This window comes from Sparus aurata, chromosome 23 (genome assembly GCF_900880675.1).
Source record: "Sparus aurata chromosome 23, fSpaAur1.1, whole genome shotgun sequence".
Taxonomy (NCBI): Eukaryota; Metazoa; Chordata; class Actinopteri; order Spariformes; family Sparidae; genus Sparus; species Sparus aurata.
In genome coordinates this window covers 12,509,176-12,535,706 of record NC_044209.1, presented here as the reverse complement: position 1 = coordinate 12,535,706, position 26,531 = coordinate 12,509,176, and the positions used below count along the sequence as shown (strand labels likewise).

Here is a 26,531-nt window from a genome sequence, read left to right as displayed (position 1 = left end):
ACCTCTGATGCTCCACACAAAGTACAAGTGCAGTCAGCAGGACAGAAGTACACTGCACACACTGAAGATTTGCATCAGGACAACATGAGGAGGGAGTGGCTCATCTACAGGCATTTTTAACTCATTATTTGTTTTTTCAAATTAATGATGCTTTCCACATTGGATACAACAACATATCCACAGACACAAGCCCCCCTTTACATATTAATCTATATATATTCATTGTTTTATATCATTTACGTGTCTGTGTTTTGTTGTCACTGCCAGCAGGAGTCAAATGAGAACAAGATGATCTAAATTAATTATTGAGTTTGCTACAGCTGATTGACAGCCATGATTTTTATTAATTTATATTATTTATTCAAAAAACACAACTATTCTTTTGTTTCAAGTGACTGTCTCTTTTCTGAGGAATCTTCTTAAATAAGCTTTGTTTTGGAAAAATCTAAATATGCCTATTTTGATCAGTGATTTCTATATTTTTGAGAAACATTCTCTAATTAAACATTAGAGGTTTTCATAAAGTTTTTACTGTAACTGTTTTGTAACACGTTCTTGGACTGCTTTAAGCGAGAACAGAATTCATGTGAGATAATTGTGGTAAAGATGAGTTCTGCAGGTTTTTGTACAGCTGCTCACCCAACTCCAGTCACTGTGTCTCTCGAGCACAATAATAAACAGCAGAATCTTCAGTCTTCAGACTGTTCATCTGCAGATACACCTGCTGTCTGCTGTTGTCTCTGGAGATGGTAAACCGGCCTTTAACTGACTCAGAGTAGTAAGTGGTGCCACCACTGGTATAGATTTCAGCAAGCCATTCCAGTCCTTTTCCAGGAGCCTGTCTGATCCAGTGCATATCATAGCTGCTGAATGTGAATCCAGAGGCCGTACAGGTCAATCTGTGAGATTCTCCAGGCCTTTTAACCACTGGTTCAGATTCTGTCAGAGTCTGACCATCAACACCTGTTGAGGCAAAAATGAACATACTGTAGTCAGTTGCTTTAAGCTGGAACCATTTTTTAAGACACTATACAACCCTCGATCAGTGTAGGTGTTCACCTGCCCAGCAGACAGTTAAAAGCAGCAGTCCTGTCCTATAGTCCATCATGTTAAACTGTGCGTCCACTGATCTCTGTCATCCTCTCTGCAGTCAGATAAGTAGAGGAGGAAGACATCTGAGTTTTGCATTGACTCCTCCTCACAGAGAGGAAAAAAGCTGGGCTGGAGATATTTCCTGAAACTGGGGGATCCATGTTTTAAAATGTGTCTGTCATATTTACTTATGTAAAATGTCCCCAGGTATTATACATATATATATATATATATATATATATATATATATATATATATATATATATATATATATATTAGGGCTGTCAAACGATTAATTTTTTTAATCGCTATTAATCGCATTTTGTCCATAGTTAACTCGCGATTAATCGCAAATTAATCGCAATTTTTTTGGCACATTTTTTTCTGTTCTAAATGTACCTTGATGTATTTTTTAATGTTCTTAATACTTTTAACAACATAAGAAAGGGCAAATATGCTTGCATTATAAACATTTTTGGCGGGGGGGGGGCTCTCTGCATCTGCCCTGTGTTTGGCTTGCAAGTGATATTTGAGACTCAATGTACTTCGATGGTAAGTCATTTCATGTCGATAGTACATGCAGATAACTTTTGTCCTATCGACCGAACCATCTGGCAGTGTTTCGAAAGTAGTTTGCCGTTCATACCGTAAATGACCAAATAATATACGGGTTTCAATTATCCACAGGGTCCCTTTAAACGCCGGTGCAGATGTATATTTTGGTAAATAACCGCCGGTTCCAAATAAATGTCGGGTCTAATTTTTTATTTTTTAAAAAATTAAGGAAGAAGAGGTGTCCACTGACACTGCACGTTTTTCTTCTTCGCCTTTTTCACGCAGTGTGCTGCTTTCTGTCAGTCAGTATCACACTGATGATCGCCATGGCTCCGGTGCAGCAAAACAATAAAAAGTACCACTTGAAATTCAAACTTTCTGTTAAAATATGCAGAGGAAAACTCGGGAGAAGAAGCCGCTAGATGTTTCTCTGTCGACCAGAAGAGAGTGAGAGAAACGGAGCTTGAGCGTCTGTCCGAGGAGGACAGCAGCAGGGCCAGGCTGTCTGCTGGAGGGAGGAAGAAGGCTAGCGAGGAGCCTGAGATAAACATGCGGGGATGAGTTATCAGCAAACGGGCACGCCACGAGAGAGTGTCCCGCAGAATGATCAGGACGATGGAGAAACGAATGTCCGCCACCGTGAGTGACAGCAGAGATGAGGAGTTTGCAGCGAGTGCTGGTTGGCTGAATCGTTTCCGCCGCCGCAACAACTTCACTTACAGGAGGATGCCAGAGAATTCACCGAGAAGCTGGAGAAGTTTGTGACATTTTCATCCAGGATTATTGTGAGGAAGGAATTAAACGCCTGTCCCAAATTGCCTTTTGGTCTGTTAAGTGATTGAAACAACTAAACCCCCCGGCTATTATTTGGTATTTTACGGTAAGTCCTTTCTCAATTTCCTCACTTTTCAGTCCACCGTGTTTTTCCCGAACCGCCAACACTGCTGCATCTTCTTCTGATTCCCTTTCTGCCACCCTCTGGATCAAGACTACAGGTGCCACTGACGGCCGTAAATCTTTCAATGCGCGTTTTGTTTTTTGTTTTTTTATACCGAGCGTTAATCGCGCGTTAAAAAAATTAACGGCGTTAAGAGGATGTTGCGTTAACGCGTTATTAACGCGTTATTAACGCGTTAACTTTGACAGCCCTAATATATATATATATATATATATATATATATATATATATATATATATATATATATACAATACCTTTTTTAAATCCTTTTTCACATGAACACATTTATATTAAATCCTCTTTTTATTTTATTTGTGGTTCATTTTTTATTTCACTACAGCAGTTTTAATTATTGTTTGAGTGGGAGTCCAAAATGTTTCCTCCAAAACATACTTACATTTTCTTTTGTGTGTGTGGTTGAGTCACATGGTCTCTGGGTATTTGTGCAGGTCTGTTGGTGGTTTGTATCACTGTGGGCTGACTTACACAGTAATAAACAGCTGTGTCCTCAGGCTGCAAACCCTGTCCTGTCAGAGTCACCGAGCTGGTAGAAGTGTATGTGTGGTAAAGGAACTTGTTTTTCAGAGCATTGTTTTGGTAAAAGTCTCCTCCACCCCTCCGACTCACTATCCAGTCCATCGGTTTTCCTTCACGCTGTCTGATCCAACCTGTTGCATAGCTGTTATCAGTCAAAGAATAACCAGAGACCTGACAGGTGATGGTCAAAGACTGTCCAGGCTGCACAACCTTTGAGTCTGGCTGGATGAGATCAATACTGTTTACACCTGTGGAAACACAAATCAACATTATCTCCATCATCCATCTGACTAATCAGTGTTTCTAATGTGTTTATTAGTGTGAATCCACTGAAAGCTCCTCACAGGATCCAGCAGCCAGCAGCAGCAGCAGAGCTACAGAGAACATGGTTGGTATTGAAGGTGATCTGATGGGAGCTTCTCTTCTTCTGCTGCAGCTGACAGCAAGATATCAAGTCTTTATAGCAGACTGTGAGGAAGTTCAATTTGCATAGGGAAGGACACTGACAGGATATAAAAGGAACATCAACTGTCTTATCACAAGGAGTCAGAGTTTGAAGTTGTGTTGTGAAGAAAGAAAGAAAGAAAGAAAGAAAGAAAGAAAGAAAGAAAGAAAGAAATGTAGGAGACACTACTTGGGGAAAAGGGGGTAATTAATCACTGGCAATTAATAACACACTCGTAGATGGGGCACCACCTCCGTTGTTTGATTTACTGGAACAGGCCGGAGGGAATTATTCCAAACATCTAACTACCCAAGTTGGCTTGTATGGAGGACCAAACCTGACATAAGTATAAATAAATAAATAAATAAATGCATAAATGCATAAATAAATACATAAATAAATGCTGACATAAATAAATAAATGTATAAATAAATAAATGCATAAATAAATACATGCATAAATAAATGAATAAATAAATAAATGCTGAAATAAATGTATAGATAAATAAATAAAAGTACAAATAAAAGAATAAATGCTTTTTATTTATTTATACATTTCTGTTCACCTACATTTATTTATTTTTGTATTTCTGTTCACCTACATATATTTATTTTTGTATTTCTGTGTCCATATGTAAATGAGGAGGTAGGAGGTCCTGACCTCAGTCAAGAGCATGATTGGTCAAATCGGAGAGCCAGACAAAAGCAAACGATTCCTGATCTCAAGCCTCGCTCTCTGTAACGTTGTAAAACAGCTCCAGTTAGCTTAATGGCCTCGACCAGTGTGACAGGTTAACTGGCGTTCATTTAAACTTGCGAGGGTCCCAGATGTGCTGGTGGTGTGGTTTGAGAATCCTGTCTGGAGAGCCATGTCCGCTAACCAGGAAAAACATTCTGTTCATCGCTCCAAGTCATGTATATGTGTATTCGTTTTGACGTGGCTTGAACACTTCTATCCACACGGAGAAGCCGGGGCTGCGACTTGCAAACCACTGCTAGACGAGCGCTACAGAGCACAAATCGTCCAAAAGTGCATGTTGTCTGTCTCATATCTTTGTCGTGAATCTCTGTACTGTTAAACAACTCATGTGTGGAACAGTATTAAGCATTTGTTCACGCCGAGTGGCTCGAGGGCAGCGTGGACACCGCTGTTAGCAGTTAGCTGTTAGCTGCTCGCTGTAGCGCTAAGAGCGTAGCGTCCAGGTTAACTGTTGACACATGTAGCACAGGTTGATCTGGACGTCTCACGATTTGCCACAGCTGATTGACCTCACGCTGAGCTCAGGCTGGATGTCAACGTACTCTGCAGACTGTTTGACCAGCAGACTGTATGACAGTGTACAGTTTTCACACCGACTAGCTTCAGCTTAATAACAATGTATGCGGCTCGGAACGATGGCTTTAAGCGACCATTTGAACAGTGCGGAATGAAAAATACCCGATGGTAACCGGTGTCACAAGGTAGCCTGGACGCTGCGCTACAGCGAGCAGCTAACAGCTAACATAAGAGCTAAAAGGGGTCTCCACTCCGCTCTCAAGCCGCTCGGCGTGAACAAATGCCTCAGCCTGTTCCACCCATGAGTTATTTGAGAGTACAGACATTCACGACAAAGATATGAGACCGACAACATGCACTTTTGGACGATTTGTGCTCTGTAGCGCTCGTCTTGAATACACATATACATGACTTGGAGCGATGAGCAGAATGTTTTTCCTGGTTAGCGGACATGGCTGAGGACCCCTCTCTCTCCAGACGGGATTCTCAAACCACACCACCAGCACACCTGGGACCCTCGCAAGTTAAAATGTACGGCAGTCAAATTCATAACTAAACCAGAGCTACATGAACAAATGTCAATAACTGCAGCTAACAGTTAGCTGAGCGGGCTTGCTGGTAGCCAGCAACATTCCTGTTCAGTGTACAGGAATCAGCGCTGCTAGCAGGGCAGAAGTAGTAGACCCTCATCGAGCACACTCCTGTAACCAATCATGCTCTTGACTGAGGTTAGGACCTCCTACCTCCTCATTTACATATGGACACAGAAATACAGAAATAAATATATGTAGGTGAACAGAAATACAGAAATACATAAATAAATAAATGTAGGTGAACAGAAATACAGAAATAAATAAATGTAGGTGAACAGAAATGTATAAATAAATAAAAAGCATTTATTCTTTTATTTATACTTTTATTTATTTATTTATACATTTATTTATTTATTCATTTATTTATGCATGTATTTATTTCAGCATTTATTTATTTATACATTTATTTATTTATTTCAGCATTTATTTATGTATTTATTTATTTATTTATTTATGTATTTATTTATGCATTTATGCATTTATTTATTTATTTATTTATTTATACTTATGTCAAGTTTGGTCCTCCATAGGCTTGGACAGTCAGAATATTAATTTATCCAATTTCAGTTTCAAAATCAAAGTTCTATGTCTCAATTTCTGAAGTAGTGACTTCTTTGCACGATCTTAATCAGAGTTTCTTTGGAGCGGTGGCGATTCAGCTTCGAATATAAAAACAATTTGGCTTCTTGTCTGAAAATAACTGGAGGATGAAACGCTGGCTGGGCGAATCTTCCTTACGTACTAAATACAAGAATAAACTAAAATGGCTTCTTCTGAATTTGAACATGATAGTTTAACAATATATAAAAGAGGGCAAAAAGGAATTAATTTCGTCCTGACAGCACTGGTGTGATTATCTGCGGCATATACTGTTATTTATATATATATATATATATATATATATATATATATATATAAACTTGAGTCAAATGAGCTACATAATGGCTTCAAGTCTGTTTAATATTATAACGTAAAGTGGAAAAAAAGTTGAACTTTTAAGATCATGAAAATTACATTTTATTATAATTGCATGATTCATTTCCTTTGGAATTAATATGTTCTCTTTTGTTTTTACACATTAATTGCAAATAGAGGTGATGTGAGCGAGATGATATAATGGAATACTTCAGTCTGCTGCAGCTGCTTTAAGGCCACAGAAAACCAGAAAAACATGGATACTAAAAACTTATTGCTGTAGTGTACATGTAAATCTCTGCTGACTGTCTGTTAGATATTCTATACCGGTATGTCAGTATATATTCTATATAATAAGATTTGCAATTACTACACAATTTCTACAGCCATTGCAAATGTGTAAAGCTCACACTTACTGTACTGTATCTCACTCTAAAATGTTGTACTGTTTACTGTGAGGTACAGTTACTGCATGCTCATACATGTTTTACCTATACATACTGGTAGCACAGCTTCTTCACTCTTTAACCATTTCTTTCAAATGGAACAGTGTACAGCTGCTTCATGTTCATTTGGTGTCCTTTCAGCACCCTGTCAATGGTTGAGATGCTGACTGTTTGGATATTTTCAAAGATGTTGTTGTCTTCTGGGACTCTTTATCTCCCTTAGTCTTATGGCATTGTTTTCTACAACCATGGTGCAAATAGCCTCCTCTTATTCAGGTGTGAAACAGGGCCCTCTGCCACACCTATGAAGTTGTCTTGCAGTCCGATGTGGAAAAAATATAGTAACGCAAAACACACTGTAGAAGGTATACTTACTGTATTTTGTAAAATGCAAGTGGAATACTGTAATATTGTATGAAGCATTTCAGAAAGCATACAGTATTACAGTACAGTGCCCATTGTTAGATTACCTACCTTTTCTGTCGACGAAAAGTCTGAGTGATTGAGGACACAGTCACCCTTCGACCAGCCTCGGCCATTGTAAGCCCATGATTAAGAACGTGGTCTACAAGTGTGGCTCTTATCTCATCTGGAATGCACCAGACACAATGATATGAAGATTGAACAAGTAGTTTTGAGAATTTCAATTCTGATCTGAGAAAAACTGTAAGATGTTTGATTTTTATTTTGGAGAGGTTTTCACGCCTCTAGCCTGTCTTCCTTTTAAAATTTAATAGACTGTTGCATTTTTGTGGATCACCTAAAAGGGTTAGGAATCTATCCATAGTAGTTAGACAAAATAGGGGCCCCCAAACAGCATCTTGCATAGGGCCCCCAAAAAGACAGAAACGGCCCTGGGCATGACATTTGGGAGGGAGAGTGTGTTGTTAGGCAGAAGTCTGTCATGTCTGTTGTATCCTCGTCCAGTGGGAGCTGCTGTTCCGTCATAGACCTCGTCTGCTGTTCAGTATCTGCCACATAAAGTTACTTTAGGATTATTTTAGTGTGTCCTCAGTTTATGTTAACTCCACTGAGTTGGTTCCAGTCTTTCTTTACCACATTTATTAGAATATTTATTGTGACAAAATAATTTGAACAAATTTGCCTACGTTCCTACATTTTAGTTATGTTTTTCATGTATTACTTTGTCAAATTAAAGTCAATTTAAAGTAAATTATACTATATATGACCATTAGTTCTGCCCACAGAAAATAGGTTAAAACTATATCATCAGTTAGGCACAAGTAGTCCGCTTTGTAATACCCTGTGAAATATACACAAAAATATTCCTTCAATATCATATAGTGCTTATTACTCATTTATCTTGGTTTATAACTCTAACAAGTACAATGTGTCAAAAACTACTTAAAAGTGACAACTTTGAAATTGGGTGCATGCTTTAAAGGGACACTGTGCTGTATATTGCAAAGTTTAAAATAAAAACAGCCTTAGAATTTCTGCATTAGTGTAACATAACTTAATGATATAGTATGAATATTTGTGTAGGATCTATTTTTCTTGGTAACCTGAGGAGTTTTGTCTTTGCAGAGCAATTCTAAAATATTTTGGAACCGTGACTGTTTTTATTGACCTATAGAGGATCCCCATTGTTTACTTTGTTTTATCATTTTATATCAGTTCAACATGCATGGGTGGGTCAATTTAAGATGTTTGATTTTAATTTGAGAGAGGTTTTCGCGACTCTAGCCTGTTTTCCTCTTAAAGTGTAATAGACTGTTGCATCTTTGTGGTTCACCTAAAAGGGTTTTCAATTTATCCATCGTAGTTTGACAGAATAGGGGCCCCCTAACAGCATCTTGCATATGGCCCCCCAAAAAACAGAAACAGCCCTGTTTGCATTGACTCCTCCTCATATGGAGAAATGGATTTGACTTGGATCTCAGTTACTCTTTGGTGAAACTAGAGAACTGAACCTTTACTGTTCATGAGTCATTCCTCCAAGAGACCCTTGTCATTGTAGGAACATGTCCCTTTTTAACATCTTTTATATCACAGGAGACGCGATCTTCAGGTCCACACAGACCTCCTCTGATCCACTTTCTCTGACACCCTAATGGCCTGACTCTCTTCCTCCCCCTCCCTCCATTCACACTCTGATGGTGGGTTAAACAACATGTGCTGGGCAATAAACATTTCTTGTGATAAGGGACTGCTGGCTGAGTTCACAAAGGGGGGTTGCCAGACCCCAAAGGATTACCGCTGAGAGTGGGAAGACGACCATTTGTCACCTTAAGTTCCCTCTTACCTGACTTATATAGGGTCTATGCTAACAGGACACTGGACATTCGAGACTCAGAAAGGTCTCCTTTTACATCTGGATTTTGTTCACTTTGACGGGCTGTTGATAATTCAGGGCGCAGTGGTCACTGAGAAAAACAAGGTCCCAATTTGTTATACCAGACTTGTCATCAACAGATACCCTCCACATCTGGTACGAGCCATCAAAGTGCCACACGTGTGAATTATGACACTCAACCCAGCCCGAGTCTTTCTGCATTCCAAACAGGAGAAAGGAAGAGCCTTGATTTCTGTCTTAATGCTAAAAGGGTATTTAATGTAATCTCATCTTTTACAGGACAAAATATCCTTACTCAGCTGGATGATAACCCAAACATACTTTTTCCCCCTGTTTTCTAAGTTCAAGGAAACTACAGTTAGTAAATTCAGGTTTAATCTCTGAAAGTGTGATGGAGCCACAGCTCCACCTAGTGGTAAGTCCGGATATAGTTAAGAGGAGAGTTTCTGACACAAATGGACTTTATATTTGTACTTATAAATATGATTACCTACCTCCAACATATATTCTTGTACCGAAAGTTAAGCTAACCTTTTCGAAATGTTTTTAAGCCATCAGTGCTGCTAAAATCGTATGCAATTGTATGTGGGTCTTGTTATAACCAATGACTCCCCTTTTTACTTTATTAGGCAATTCCTGTCATGTTCTTTTCATGTTTATGTAACAAAGGTTGATGTAAAGACCATGGTGGATTTAGGTGAATAAGTCGATCGTGATCTTGAGACGTTACAGCGTTATTATATTTCCTTAAGTAATAAGTTCGCAATATCAGCTGTAATATGAGCCGTGACGTCACCGGAGGAAGTGACGTGACAGTCCGCCCTCAATTCTGCCTTCAGCGTAAGTGTTAAAAGAGCAGACTTCACGTCACTCTCTCCTCTTCTTTTTCGTAACCCTACCTGTTTAATCTTTTCTACAACGCGTTTACACTTATAATTTTCAAACTTAATCTCCGTACTTTGCTTTGTTCGCGCCTCCGGACTTTTTCTCCGGAGATTTGAGTTGCTCCCAGAACTCTTACCAAGAAACGCGCAGTTATTTTGAAAATAACTTCTTTCCAAAATCAAAGCGAGAACGAGATTAATCCTTTTTGTATTCTTTTATATCGCCAAGTATTGCAACTCAGTAAGCCAGAAAAGCTATTTTTGTTTTTGTATTAAGTAACTAAGACGGACTCGCCAGGCCAGCGTTTCTTTCCCCGCTATTTTTGTACAAAGACCTAATCGATATATGTTCGGAGCTCCGCAATATCAGCTCAAGAAAGAGACTCTGACCAGAACTCGTGATTATTACAAGTCGGTGCAGTTAACTGCTCAAGAAGCCGTGAAGAAATCCACAGCCTAGAGGAGAAAGAGCATCCAATCGTCTCCGATCGCCTCCAGCGCACACAAGCAAGAACACTGCTGGGCCAGGAGCTGTCCTCAGGTGAACCGAGACGGCATCGCTCTCCAGCGGCTCTGAAACCGCCGCCGCCTCCCTGCACAGAGACGAAGCTACTCCCGGCCGTCCAGAGTCCGGGATCCCGCTCTTCGAATAAAAGTAGGCTAAACATTTACACGACAAGAGTCACACTCGAATGAGATCAGAGTTGGTGTTTGTGGAAGCTTCGAATATATATAGATATATCTCACAAATTCAAAGACCTCGCCATATCGCCTCAATACAATAAACATTAATTCGTAGTGATAAATTACCGGTTACTTACACTAAAACCCACCATCGTTTAGAATTCATCTTGTCCTCATTTTATTTCACAATTTCTGTTAATATTGTCACATATTTGAATTTTTATTTCACATCCTTTATTCTGCATTTATTTAGTAAATAAACATATTTAACCGCATGTCGTTGTCTGTGCTCTTTTAATTTGAGGTGGGAAACCGACGGTATAGTGGAAAGAATTCATGACTTCAGAATAGGAGCAAATTGAAATTCAACAGATCAATTCGAGACTGATCTTTTGTGTTCAAGCCAAACTTGGACAGTTAATATTCTGGCTAGTTCCCTCCGAGCTAGTCGCACAGAGAATCATCGGAGGTGGTGCCCCGTCTAAAGTACAATTGATTACCAGCAATTAATTAACCCTTTTTATCAAAGTAGTGTCTCCTACATCATGTTTCAGAACAATTTGTGTAACAGGTTGACTGGCAGATGATTAAAATTGGTTGAACTCCATTATGAAGCTCAGTGTGCCACAAATGAAGATCACAACATTTGATCATTTGCACAGTGTCACTAAAGTCAATATTCTTGATTATATTTTAGAGGGAGAAACAATAAAATGACAACAAATGTTGTTTCTTGGGTTGTTATGTTGATTTTCTGACACTTCTTTTGATATGTCAATGAGGCATACCTTTCTAAAACATTAGAGAAAAGAAAACTTAATTTAGTCTAAAATAGTTTTTCCTATTCAGTTTTTCATTGAGATGACTTTTAAAACACACTTCGCACCACTATACATTCAATGTTATTGCTGCTGAAAATTTGAATGAACCATGTTATATTCCTATAATTTTTTTAATTGCTTAATGTGTCTTTTTCTCTCTTTATCAGTGAACTGGTGTTGAAATCATTAGTGGTCTGAGGCAGGGGTGGATTGGCCATCGGGAGTACCGGGACTTTTCCCGGTGGGCCAGTCACTAATGGGCCGATGGACAGCTGTTTTTTATTTTATTTTTATTTATTTATTTATTCATTCAACTTTTTTTTTTTTTTTTTGGCCATGCCTTGCCTTGGTAACTATTCTAACTCTTTCGGCCCGGGGAGAGCGACGTGCATCGGCTCGGCCCACAGTGCTCAGCTGCAGACACAGCAGAGAGGTGACGATTGGCCCAGTGGCTTGTCTGTCTAAAGAATACCTGGCCCAATGGCCCTATGAGAGGCTACAGAGGCCCAGGAGTCCCACCCACGCATGTTTTCGATCCCCCCTCGTCCAATCACTTTTAATGATGAGGAGTCGATGATGATAGAGAGAGCGAGAGAAAAAAACAACAACACACCAGAGGGGTGTACTGCGAAGCCAGTTTAGTGGGTTAGCGAGGTATGTTGAGTCCAAAGCCAGACTTCCCTGTACTACGAAGGTGGCTCTCTTTTAACCCGGCTAGATCACCATGGTAACTTATGCTTAGCTCATAACCTGGTCCCGACCAGGTTATGTTCAGAGTTTCAGCTTAAAATCGGCTATAAAAGCGCCGCTGCTTCACTGTGTAACTCATTCGGAGATGGCGTCACCATTCATTGAGAACCCGGTGGACCTGGGAGCAAGAATAATTCGGGCAGCACTACGACGTGAGCGGCTTCTTCGAGATCGCGCTGATCCGCTGCATGGCATTTCCTGATGAAATTCTCTATGAGCGATATAGATTTTCAGCCGAGGGAATACGGTACATTTGCTCACTTATTGAGCCGAGTGTCAGGAATGCCACTGGAAGAAGCTGTGCGCTCACTGTCGGGCAAACTGTTTGTGTAGTCCTTCGTTTTGTTGCCACGGGAACCTTCTTACATTCAGTTGGTGATGCAGAAAATCTGAGCAAGAACACACACTGACAAAATGATGGTGCAGCTTGGCTACATACCACTTTGAATGATGTTTTTGTATTTGGCTCTAACTTGCTGCCATGTCCGACTGCTGCTCCCACATCTTAATAAAATGCAATATGAAATATTGATTAGGCCAACCTAGTATTTATTTGTCACAGATAATGAGTAAAGTTAATTATTTCTTTGATGTGGCCATGAATAAACTGATGAACTGATCAATGTTTCACCCGTTGTAGGGCAGTGTACGCCCAAACACAAATCTTACAGGCTGGAGCTATTTTCACTGTCAAAAAGCTCTTTATTGTCATTGTACAGGGACAGTAGCTACATTTGCTTGTTGATCCCGACACACTAATACAAAAAAAAACAAAAAACAAAAAAACACTGAACATTTATAGCCTACGCACACTCAGCCTCGCTTTCAATAAAACACACACGCGCATTCTATAACTGAGATCAGTAAAATGTGAAAACAATATAGACATCATTCAAAAATGAGAAAAGATAGGCTAGTTGTTGCTTCAGTGTATTTATTTTTTAAATGGATGAGGGTTAATATGTAAAAGGTGCACAATGTTGAGCTTTTAGAAATTAAAACACTAAGGGCTTAATATAATATTGATCATAATATTAATCATTGTTAACTTACGCATTTACACGGTCAGCACTTTCCTGCCAGCAGCCCTCCCTCGCTCTGTTGGCGGCGACAGTGTTACTTTTTACCGTGATGGTTTCCTTGAATTCTTCATAGTCCTGCATAATAAGAATCTGCTCATCTTGAGTAAAATGTGTGGCCCGGGATCGATTCATTTTCGCACGGAAGTAGAATAATATGACGTCAAACGCCCCCTATTATGTGTACGCGCGCAGAGCACAAAGCAGAGAACCGGACTTGACAAATTAAGTTGATAACCACCGTCGCAGTACCGTTTAACTCTATTTGGGGACTTGGGGCTTTGTTGAGCTGCATCATGAGCACAAAGCCTGGCTATGTTGAGCCCCCTTCGCAGTACAGGCCTCAGCACACGAGAAACTAAAATGGAAAAGGAAAATAAAAAACGCAAAGGCGGTGCAGAAAAAATGAGGGAAAGGAAAAGAAACGCTCTAGCAGCACAGGCTGCTAAAAGTAAAACAATTACGCTGATGTTTGCTGCAGGGGCCGGCCTGGCCGGGGCTAGCAGCACCGATGCTGCAGCTTCAGCAGCGGGTCCTTCACGTGAGTCTGACAGTGAGTCCGAAGAGAGTGAGGCTCCCATCACCACTGCCCTTATGGTGCAGGAGGAGGCTGAAAAAATAAGTGTTGAGGAAGTCTCTTCACCATGTAAAGGAGGTAGTGATACCGTGGTTAGCAAGTATGTGCCTACTAGAATGGTGTGGATAAACATTCATTAAAATAAATGATTCAGAACGGTTGCTTAACTGTATATGAACTTTACTTGACATAATAAATAGCAAACTCTGGATGGTGTGGTGTGTTACAACTAAATCTAGTTATCTAAAGTATTGGAAAACAATAACCATATTCATATACTATCCTGATTAATTGATCAGTTGCTTTTATTAACCACTTTATTTCATACTTTCATCAAAGGATGCCACACAAAATTGCAGATCTACAAGCTTACAACTCACATGTTGCAATGTGATGTGTTTTGAGCATGTAGATCTGCTATTTTCACAGTTTCTGATCCTTTCTACCTATAATGACATCCCCCAAATCAGGTCACCAGAGTTAAAGTGTTTAAAGTGCCAACATGCACCTTTCTTCGTTCAATTTGGTCATGAAGGACATTGAGCTGACAACTTAACAAATATGTATGCTTTACATATTTTTTTCAGTCAGTGTTTATGGTTCATTGTCCTTTCAACAGTTTAACATTATACAGTTAAAATTAATAAAACACTGATTAACTACTGCTGCAATAAAACATCTGCATACATATTACTCATGATGCAGTACACAAATTACAAGTATTTCCTCTTATGTCATGCTTCATTGTCTATACATTATGTTGACTGTACTGTCTTTCTAAAATAAAATTAGTGTTTGTCCATTTTTCAGATCATTATACTACTGTTTCCCATACTTAAGCCAACTAGCCAAAGTTCTGATTGCATGCAGACTCATTATGTGCATGTAATCTTGTTCAAACTTAACCTATTCCACACTATTTCTCTACTTTTCATGTCCAGGTTTGTGATAGGCGACAGGCCCAGTACAGACCCCAAGCAGCCCAGTGAGCCCACCCATAGATTATTTCACCCGTCCCAACCCAGACACCCTTCAGCTGTTTTTAAATCATCATGCTCAACAAACTACAAAGAACCCCAAATGGCAGAAAGTTTTCCGCTGCGAGGATGGCACCATTAGAAGGTGGCCGTCATTAAGAGCAAGTGAGCAACACACTCTGTAGTTATCATTTATTTTATTCAAGGCTTAAGAATATAAAGGGAGATAGTTTAGTATAGTGGTGGAATTAAGAGCTTGTGTGTTTGTATGTACATCAACGGGGCGAGTTGGCACAATATCTGCACGCGGATTGTAGTGGGCCAGTCTAAACCAAAAAGTCCATGGGCCACATTTTTGTCCCAGTCCACCCCTGGTCTGAGAGCTCCTCCTCTGGTGGCTTCATGTTACAAGTGTTCAGGCACTGAGGGGTTTTTGTTCAGGTCTACTGATGGTTTGTGTTGTTGTGGCTCTCTGGCACAGTAATACACAGCAGTGTCTTCAGACTGCACATTCTGTCCATTTAGAGTCACTTTGTTGCTGCAAAAGTCTGAGCTGATACTGAACTTTAGTGAATCTTTGTAGCGTGTTGTTAATCCAGTAGCTGCTATCCTAATCCACTCCAGTCCTTTCCCTGCAGGCTGTCTGATCCAAGCTGTAGCATAGCTGCTAACAGAATAAGAGACCTGACAGGTGATGGTCAGACGTTGACCTGGCTGCACAGTCACAGAGGCTGGCTGTGTCAACTGTTCACATTAAAATTACCACCATGTTACGTGCTCGAGAACATAGGTGCTGATTGGCCGAAGAGGAGTCCTTTGTATCTGTGCTTGCTCTTCCTTAACTACCCGGATGTCTATCACAGTAAATTGAAAATGAATTGCAAGAACTAAATGTGAAAATATATAGAGAGTTGAATTTTCAGTGAGGATCAAATATAGTTTCAGAGAAACTGAATTAAATTTCATAATATTACGTTCAGCTTCAAGTTCATTGGAATTCAGTTCCAAACTGATAAATTCAATTTCAAATTATAATATTTAGATTCAGTTTTTCAATGCAGTGATTCAAATTAAACAATACAAATTCAGATATAAATGATTCAATTTCAGTTTCTAGTAACACATATTTTAGCCCATAACAGTGCCCCTTTAATGAGTTATTCATCAATAGTGTTCATGATTTTAGTACAAAGAAAATAAGAATAAATAAAACTATAATTATTTTTCAGGCTCCTTCAGTCCAGTAAAGATGAGTTCTGCAGGTTTTTGTACAGCTGCTCAACAACTCCAGTCACTGTGTCTCTCGAGCACAATAATAAACAGCAGAATCTTCAGTCTTCAGACTGTTCATCTGCAGATACACCTGCTGTCTGCTGTTGTCTCTGGAGATGGTAAACTGGCCTTTGACTGACTCAGAGTAGTATTTTGTGCTACCACTGCCACTGTTGATATAAGCGATCCACTCCAGTCCTTTTCCAGGAGCCTGTCTGATCCAGTGCATCCCATAGCTGCTGAATGTGAATCCAGAGGCTGTACAGGTCAATCTGTGTGATTCTCCAGGCCTTTTAACCACTGGTTCAGATTCTGTCAGAGTCTGACCATCAACACCTGTTGAGATAAAAAATATGTGTGTCATTGGCTGGTCAGCACAAATAAAAGTAATCTAAAATTAAGATCAGTGTAAAACTTCACCTGCCCAGCAGACAGTTAACAGCAGCAGTCCAGTCCTATAGTCCATCATGTTAAACTGTGTGTCCACTGTTCTCTGTCATCCTCTCTGCAGTCAGATAAGTAGAGGAGGAAGACATCTGAGTTTTGCATCGACTCCTCCTCACAGGGAGGAAACAGATTTAACTCATATATCAGTTACTGTTTGGTGAAACTGTAGAATGGATGTCTATTGATGTCCGTAACAGGTTCAGTATCTGAACCTCTGACTCTTTTTGTTTGTCTGTGAACGTGCAAGAAAAGCTTCTTGCCAGAACAACTTTTGTAGGTCTACAGACATCTGACACAGGTTCCACATCTGAATTACCTTCATTGTAAAATAAGTTTTTCAGCAAATTGTCATGTAAAATACTTGGAAATAGAGAATGAATGTGTAAACAGTAGTTTTGAATTATGGCTATTTGATATAAAGTAAATTCAAAATTATATTCACAATAAAGGGCAGACTTTTGGGGAAGGTTCCAGAAATGTTCAAAGGTTGGGTCCATTTGTAAAACATCATTAAATAGAAAGTGATCATGTGGCTCAGTAAATCACAAGCAACCGTGCGACCTTCACTATTATTAGTATTACTGAATACAACATTTTGGTCTTCTGATCATTGAACAGTAGCTGAACTTGTGGAGGTTTGATGACCAAAACATGGAATTCCACAAAGCGAATGCAGACAAAATTGTCCTCAGTTAAACATTAAGGACTTTTGAATTCAGTCATTACTATTAATGGATCATTGAATGCAGAGTGGCTTATAGCTCGTCCATATACAGTCCTTACCAGACAGCTATTTAATTTTGACTTTCTCTCTGCATTTACTCTCTTTTTTCATCATGCAATTAATTTATTTTATATCCATTAAAAACTTAAGAGCACATATTTGGACTGTAAATTACAAGTGAGACAAGTTATAAGATATTTTGATAGCATCTGTAAAATGAGGCTTATTTAAAAAACTTTATTGCTCCTTAAACAGGACTTTTACTCTTCTAATATGCAGTATATATTTTCAAAGTTGTAAAAAGTTTTCATATCAGGAGTTTCTTGGGAGATCTTGGATGGTCAAACACAACTTTTTTTCATTACTTTTTGTGTGACAAATTTGGGATTGAATTTAACGTTTAACGTTTCAGTTTAGATGAAATAAGAATTCAATATTGAGTCACAACTCTGAACTTTCATGACTGACAGTTACTCACATGAAAGTGATACTAAGACAACTGAATGTTTCCAGTGGTGGTAAATAGAGGAAGTAGCTTTTGTATGACTCTCCTGTTATTGTCTCTCACTGTGGCTCTCTGGCACAGTAATACACAGCAGTGTCTCAGACTGCACATTCTGTCCATTTAGAGTCACCGTGTTGCTGGAAGAGTCTAAATCGATACTGAACTTGTTCTTTAGTGAATCTTTGTAGTATGAACTTCCAGTTCCTTTCACTCCTATCCATTCCAGTCCTTTCCCTGCAGGCTGTCTGATCCAAGCTGTCCAGTAGCTAAGAGAATAAGAGACCTGACCGGTGATGGTCAGACGTTGACCTGGCTGCACAGTCACAGAGGCTGGCTGTGTCAGCTGTTCACACTTCACACCTGTAAAAAAAACAAAATGTTTTGTCACAAATGATCAAGTTAAACTGCAAAAGAAGAACTGATGACTTTGACAAATCCAGAGAGACTCACATCCAGCTGCCAACAGCAGCAGCAGAGCTACAGAAAACATGGTTGATGTTGAAAGTGACGTGCTGTGAACTCCACTGACAGCCTGATGGGAAGTTTTTATAGCTGAGTAACAAGGAAGCTCACTGAGTTTGCATATAATCAAACATATGAAGCATCAATGTTGGTCTGACTGGAGCCAATAGAAGAGTCTGTTGACTGTTATTATATCTGCAGAGTGAAAACATGCCTGGAAATCACCTCTGCTTTACACATGATATTTTCATTTCAAAACATTTTAATTGAAACACTTTAAATATGATTTATTTACTGTCAGCACCTCCAACATCACATTTAAGATTAACTTCAAACATATGACCGCAGCTTTATTTAAACTGCATAATTTATTTATTACTTTCATTTTTTTGCGTACTTACTCACAGTATTTACGGCAATCAGGAAAACAGTGACAGCAGCCAAGATCATGTAAATATGAAAACATTTATCTGATGTTGGTTTGCATATAAGACTGTTAATGGTTTCAGTGTTTGTAGATATTTAAAGACATACAGAGAATTCTGGAGTCTGAAGTGAAAAGCAGCTGCTCAGGAACTGAAACATGTGACAAAAAAAAAAAAAACAACAAGCAAAAAAATATATATTTCCAATTGTTGATTGTCAGTCAGTTAAGATCTATGGGAACATCTCAGAGTGTCCTTTCAGAGGAGAGAGTAACATCACACTGACTGCGCTCCTTTGATTTTAGAGAATAGACTATAAACTCATTTTTCTCCTTTATATTTTGGCTTTTCATATCTTTGACTCTTTTATCAATAAGTCATCTTTATTACGTTTTTATTTTTATTTTTGAACCAGTTACAATGATGAATTTAATATTTATCAGCAACAGTATTCAGGACTTTCTGTCATCTATGATTAACATTGTGTGTATTGTAAGTTATAGAATATAAAACCATATTTCAAGCCATTAATATAAAGAATGAAATGTAGAATTAATCATGTCATAAAAATAGGGAGAAAAAATACTTCTGGACTCTACCAGGCTGAGATCCGTTCTGTTGGTTTTTAAACAGCTGCTCAACAACTCCAGTCACTGTGGCTGTCGAGCACAATAATAAACAGCAGAATCTTCAGTCTTCAGACTGTTCATCTGCAGATACACCTGCTGTCTGCTGTTGTCTCTGGAGATGGTAAACCGGCCTTTGACTGACTCAGAGTAGTAGATGTAGCTACTGCCATCACTGCTGATAGTAGAAACCCACTCCAGTCCTTTTCCAGCAGCCTGTCTGATCCAAGCGTTCCAGTAATTGCTACTGAAGCCAGAATATGTGCAGGTCAGTCTGTGGGATTCTCCAGGTCTTTTAACTGCTGGTTCAGACTCGGTCAGTGTTTGACCCTCAGTACCTACAGACAGTTAAACAGCTCATTAGTTACTGTAATGCAGCCATGTTGTCTTTGTAGCAGGAGGTTTGTCAGAAAAACAATCATTGTTATTACCTGCCCAGTTAATAGACAGGATGAGAAAAACAACCAAATAATCAGGTGTGATCATTGTAAAAGCCAGTTGTCTCTGTCCAGTCTACAGTGTGTCTGTCAGTGATTCTGTCTCTGTCCTTCACTCTGCAACACATATGTAGAGATGAAGAGATCAGAGTTTTGCATCGACTCCTCATCCTCACAGAGAAACACACCACATCTCACACACCTCTGGACAAAACAACAATGACATCATCATATCATGTTATAGACTTTAAGTGTTTCATTGTAATGTTTTTGATAATGAAGAAGTTATCTAACAGTGATGTTTATTCACACACCAGTAAGGTGTATTTATTTGTTGGTCCATCCATATACTGGATATATCAAGTAAATGTTCAAATATATTCTCATCACCTGTTGTTAAACATTAATAATGGGAACATTATAAACCATCATTGTTGTAGAAAAACACATGTTAGATGTAACACTGAGAAACAGGAAGTCACAAACCACAACATCAGCTGTTGTTTTCATATGATGCATGTATGTATGTGTGAGTGTTTAGAGTCACTGTCATACTCTCCTTAGTTAGTGTCATCTGACTTCATATGTTCTGCTGCCACCTGTAGGTCTTTGGAAACAAATGTTCTGTGGAGTTTTTGTAAAGCTTCTCTGCTTCCTTTAACCAGTGTGTGTCTCTGGCACAGTAATACACAGCAGAGTCCTCTGGCTTTAAGTTGGACAGTCTCAGATACACCATGCTGTTGCTATCTTCTCTACTGATTTCTGCGCGTCCTTGCACACTGCTGGCATAAGTGTTTCTACTGGAGCTGGAGAAGCCAACCCCGATCCATTCCAGTCCTTTTCCTGCAGGTTGTCTGATCCAGCTCATAGTGCAGCAGCTGAATGTGAAGCCAGATCCCCTGCAGGACAGGCTGAGAGTCTCCCCAGGCTTTTTCACTACTGAACTGGAAGGAATGGACTCCATACTCTGACCTGTACAACCTGATGAGATGAAAGAAGAGAGGAGCCACAGAAGAAAGTGAGACAGTCATCTGGGAAGTTTTCTGCTATCACTGACTGACCATCAGTCCATGTTGTGTGATAAAAGATAAAACAGCAAGAAGCAGGAGAACTCACAAGGCAGAGAGAGAGCAACCAGCAGAAAAGTGAGTGTGTTCATCATCCTGAGGCTGGAGATGTGACCTCTGATGCTCCACACAAAGTACAAGAGCAGTCAGCAGGACAGAAGTACACTGCACAGACTGAAGATTTGCATCAGGACATCATGAGGAGGGAGTGGCTCATCTACACACACACTGTTAGTTTCATTAATTGTGACATTATTTTTATTTATCTTCATTAATGCTGCTTGTCATTTCATGTTGGATACAAAAACACATCCAGAGAATGAGCCACCCATTTATGTATTTACTTACCTACTATTACATTTATGTATTTATTTGTGAAGCACGTCTCAATGATTTAATGTAAAATTCTTGCTTATCACAGCTACAGAGAACATGGTTGATGTTAAAGCTGTTGAAACTCTTCTGTCTTCTCACTGACACACATGTCAGTTCCTTTTAATTATCATTTATTTGTATATATTTTGGCTGTGGAAAATGTTTTATTATAGGAAGATATTCATGAAAAAGAGCTCATGTGGTCTTGTAATGGGGGGTTAATGTTGGGGGGGAAAGGTGAGTTCTTTTTTATTGGGTGGAGAGCAATACTGAGGAGACCAAAGAGCCAAAATTCAAGAATAAAGAAATTTTTCAAATGTATTTTACCAGAATAAACACAGTTTCCTCACTAGAATGATGTGGGCAGTCAAGAAAACACAACAGGGCCGAAACAGAGCAGAGTTTCTGGCTGGAAATCTAATCTGAGGTTCTCAGTGACAGATTCAGAATGCAAGTGAGAAAATAATAATTGTCTAATAATGATATGAGAGGGATTATGGAAAATTGGACCAAACCAAAGAAAGATAGTAAGTCTTAAAAAATAAGACTGCTACAAATGAGGTGAACTAAACAAACAAACCCCTTGTTCTTATATACATGCTTGAAGTTTTAATCTGGACTGAGTTTTGCTGATTATCTGACTAGAATCTGTCCAAAACAAACAAAAAGTTGTTTTTCATGTTTATGAATTAATGGACAAACAGCAATGACATAAATGGCTGACAATGTAATACCTGATATAAGAAAATACAACAAGGACATGAAACTTAATTCAATAAAAGACACTGCTGCATTACTCTCTCTTTAAATTAGTTCATCTTATAGGTACTAAAGACTTCAAAGCACATGCAATTTGATTTCTTAAACTATCACTATATTTGTCATCTAATTTAGACTGTAAATTACAGGTTAAACAAGTAATAAGATATTTGTATAAGAGCTGTAAATGGTGCAGAAGTTTTAATGAAAAAAAAAAAAAAACTTGAATGATCCTTAAACAGAACTTTTACTCTTCTGATAACTTTTTAAAAATTGTAAAATGTCTTAACTTCAGAAGTTTATTGGGAGATCTTGGACAGCCAAACAAGATTCTTTTCATGACTTTTTGTGTGACAAATTTGCAATTGAATATAATATTTAACATTTCGGTTTAGATAAAACAAGAATTCAATATTTAGTCACAGCTAAAAAAATGTGATAATGAGACGAGTGAATGTTTCAGTTGGTGTTAAATAGAGGAAGTAGTTTTTGTATGACTCTCCTGTTATTGTCTCTCACTGTGGCTCTCTGGCACAGTAATACACAGCTGTGTCTTCAGACTGCACATTCTGTCCATTTAGAGTCACTGTGTTGCTGGAAGAGTCTAAATCGATACTGAACTTGTTCTTCAGTGAATCTTTGTAGTATGTGGTGGATCCAGCTCTCATTCCAATCCACTCCAGTCCTTTCCCTGCAGGCTGTCTGATCCAAGCTGTGTAGTAGTCACTAACAGAATAAGAGACCTGACAGGTGATGGTCAGACGTTGACCTGGCTGCACAGTCACAGAGGCTGGCTGTGTCAACTGTTCACACTTCACACCTGTTTAAAAAAAAACAAAATTTTTTGTAAGAAATGATCAAGTTAAACTGCAAAAGAAGAACTGTTGACTTTGACGAATCCAGAGAGACTCACATCCAGCTGCCAACAGCAGCAGCAGAGCTACAGAAAACATGGTTGATGTTGAAAGTGACGTGCTGTGAACTCCACTGACAGCCTGATGGGAAGTTTTTATAGCTGAGTAACAAGGAAGCTCACTGAGTTTGCATAGAATCAAACATATGACGTATCAATGTTGGTCTGACTGGAGCCAATAGAAGAGTCTGTTGACTGTTATTATATCTGCAGAGTGAAAACATGCCTGGAAATCACCTCTGCTTTACACATGATATTTTCATTTCATTACACACTTAACTGGAACATTTTGAAAATGTCCCTGTTTTTACAGAAATGAAACAACTGTAAATGATTATCACAACTATTCTCACTGTGAATGTTACATGAACCACAGATAATAATAATAGCTGTTTTCCTGAGAGAATGTATTTACTGTCAGCACCTCCTACATCACATTTAAGATTAACTTCAAATGTAAGAACAGCTTGTTGTTATTGCAGCATTTGACAACTTAGTGTTCTTCCTGTATTTGCAGCAAAGTGACAGCAGACAGCATCATGTAAGTAGTATGAAAACTTCTGTCTGATGCTGCTGGTTGGCATGAAAGTGTCAGCAGATGTTTGAAGACATACAGAGAAACTTGGAGCCTCGAGAGGAAAACAGCTGCTCAGGAACTGAAACCTATGAGACAAAATGCAAAAACTACATCTGAGTGTTGAGAGTCAGTCAGTTAATATTAATGAGAACACAGAGTCTCCTTTTAACCAATAGAGGAGAGACAAACTTGTCACTGACTGCCCTCTAGTGATTTCATGAAAGAAATTTAACATTATTTTTCACCTCCATATTGTGAGTCATTTAGATCCCACAAAATTCAGAAACATTATTGTCTCTAAATCTGTAGAAATGTTTAATTAGGCCCCATGCAGGTCTTGACTCGCGAGGTCCCCAAATTCACTATATGTCGCAAACGTTCTTGTTCGATCTCCTTCCGGGCGATTTCACCGATTTGCACGAAACTTTGCACACAGCATCTGTTGACTCTCCTGACAAAAGCCTTTTAAAATAATTTTGATATTCTAAACAATACTCAAGTTATTAAGTAACAACTTCCTGAACATTTTGTTTAAAACACAAAGTGTTGCACATCTCCACATTGGTCTCTCCAAATGACAGAAACACAGGTGACTACTTCCCCATGAACCACTAAGGCTCTGTGAAAAAATTATAAACTTGCTTTATCGAACTCCTCCTAGGCCATCTGATCTGCGAGGGCCTGTTCATCGCTGCTTGCAGCTTTATTTTTGTAGTAGTTTTATTTCAGTGACAACATTGTTTCGCTTTCTTCAGGCCTTTTGTCAAGAAATAATTATGTTCTTCTGTTTCATTTCAGGTTCCCTGAAATGTATTTTTCAGGAACAGATATCAAATTATTATACAATTATGTATGATATAAAATACATCATGCTTGGCTCCTTCAGCCCAGTAAAGATGAGTTCTGTAGGTTTTTGTACAGCTGCTCAACCAACTCCAGTCACTGTGTCTCTCGAGCACAATAATAAACAGCAGAATCTTCAGTCTTCAGACTGTTCATCTGCAGATACACCTGCTGTCTGCTGCCATCTCTGGAGATGGTAAACCGGCCTTTGACTGACTCAGAGTAGTAAGTGCTGCCACCACTACTGATAGCAGAAACCCACTCCAGTCCTTTTCCAGGAGCCTGTCTGACCCAGTGCATTGTGTAGCCACTAAATGATAATCCCCAGGCTCTACAGGTCAATCTGTGAGATTCTCCAGGCCTTTCAACCACTGGTTCAGATTCTGTCAGAGTCTGACCATCAACACCTGTTGAGACAAAAAAAATATATGCGTGTCATTGGCTTGGAAGCACAAATAAAGGTTATCTAAAATTAAGATCAGTGTAGATGTTCACCTGCCCAGCAGACAGTTAACAGCAGCAGTCCTGTCCTATAGTCCATCATGTTAAACTGTGTGTCCACTGTTCTCTGTCATCCTCTCTGCAGTCAGATAAGTAGAGGAGGAAGACATCTGAGTTTTGCATTGACTCCTCCTCACAGAAAGGAAACAGCTGGACTGGTGATATTTAACAAAAATGGATGATTAATGTCCAAGTGTCAAGTCTCCTAGTCGGCTGTTTTGAAATTTATTTGACAAGTCTTAAGTTTAAATTGTCTATCACTATCAACAGTGCAACAACTCCAAACACAAGAAAATGTTCAGAATTATAATTCATACATCAAGGCTTTGTCAACATTTCCCTTATTTTACTATAACTAGTGCAGTGCCTGTAAGAAGAGTGTATTCCTATAAAAAAGTGGGAGGTTAAGAGGCTTTTTCATGGATGGCCAAATGAGGCTGTGTTTGAAGGTGGGACGTCAGGGATATTTAGGTTTGTTGTGAAATCCGATATTCCAGGGTATAATTGGCCGTTTTTGACTATTTTTGATTTTGCCATTATATTTCACCTTAAAAACTATTTACTTGGTGTCATTATTTTCAGCACAACCTCACATGTGTGACTGTACAGTTATTTTTTTTATTTTGACATACTGTATTAACACAATGGACCTAAAATCACAAAAAAAAACATAAAATCCGAGTAGAAAAAGTTAGATTTTTTTCCTGTGAAAACCACAAATATGTTTAACAAACCATTTTTACTTGTAATGCAAATATAAATTGTTGTTTGCTAAATTTGTGCATACATTTTAAACATTTACGAAGTTATATGTAACTATTTACATTTAAATGCAGGCTCCACATTCAGCTTCTCCTCAGTGTTCTGACTCATTAAACAAAAAAACCACTCCACTACACACTAAACACACTACACCAAACACTAAATAACACACTAACTACACACTCCAAACTCGCCAAATGTCACAAATCTCTCAACTCTCAATATCGCTGTCTCTACACTGACAGTCGTTTGGCCTGTCAATCATCCGCCTAGGTCCCTCCCACAACTTCCTGTTCCTCAACAACCAAACTTGCTGCTTGGACACTTTCGTGACAAAAGCCCGTATTTACCGTTTCTTCCTGCACCAGACACAAAGCAAACGTGACGGGAATCTTCGCGAAAAAGCGTGGCGGACATTATTTACCCTAAGTCCGGTTTTGGACGTGCCGATGCGTCCGGTCCGTCGCCTCGAGATGTGGGCCGTGTAGCTAGCGGCTAGCAGCTAGCTGCTAGCTAGCGGCTAGCTACACACGTATGGAATTAGATTTGTGCCAAAAGAAACAAACAAAACTTCTTAAATGTCAAACAAAAACAGGAATTTGAGAGAACATAAAACTCATTTCAAAAATAAAACTTAGAACTTGCAATCAAATAATTCGTCAAATAGTGTAAAATATTGGTCTTTTACTCTTCTAATAATGCAATATTTTGTTTACGGTTCACTCTGCTGGTCTTTCTCCGCTCAGACTTTTGCACTGACTCTCACCTTTGCACTCTCTCTGCAGCTCTTACTCGTTTGCGCTCCCTGACTTTTTGTTTGCAGTTTTGGCACAAACCTCTCGGGTGGGCGGGCCTTTTCAGCAGAGCGTCCCCATTGGCTAATTAGTTGTTGACTGACACCGCTCAGTACCTAGCCTAGCCGCTCAGCTCT

At 39.0% G+C, this 26,531-nt stretch overlaps 1 pseudogene and 2 gene segments (V, D, J or C); all 3 read right to left on the bottom strand.

The window, feature by feature from the left end:
- Positions 1 to 16,211: 16,211 nt before the first annotated feature.
- On the bottom strand, positions 16,212 to 16,646 carry LOC115575958 (Ig heavy chain V region 914-like; the record flags this gene model as incomplete). The annotated part of the segment is given in 2 exon segments: positions 16,212 to 16,513; positions 16,598 to 16,646. Coding segments are annotated over 2 exon segments (351 nt in total), but the record flags the coding sequence as incomplete, so codon positions are not given.
- Positions 16,647 to 17,927: 1,281 nt separating this feature from the next.
- Positions 17,928 to 18,343, bottom strand: LOC115575966 (immunoglobulin heavy variable 4-38-2-like; annotated as a pseudogene).
- Positions 18,344 to 22,534: 4,191 nt separating this feature from the next.
- LOC115575964 (Ig heavy chain V region 5A-like) lies at positions 22,535 to 22,957 on the bottom strand (the record flags this gene model as incomplete). The annotated part of the segment is given in 2 exon segments: positions 22,535 to 22,824; positions 22,918 to 22,957. Coding segments are annotated over 2 exon segments (330 nt in total), but the record flags the coding sequence as incomplete, so codon positions are not given.
- Positions 22,958 to 26,531: the final 3,574 nt, after the last annotated feature.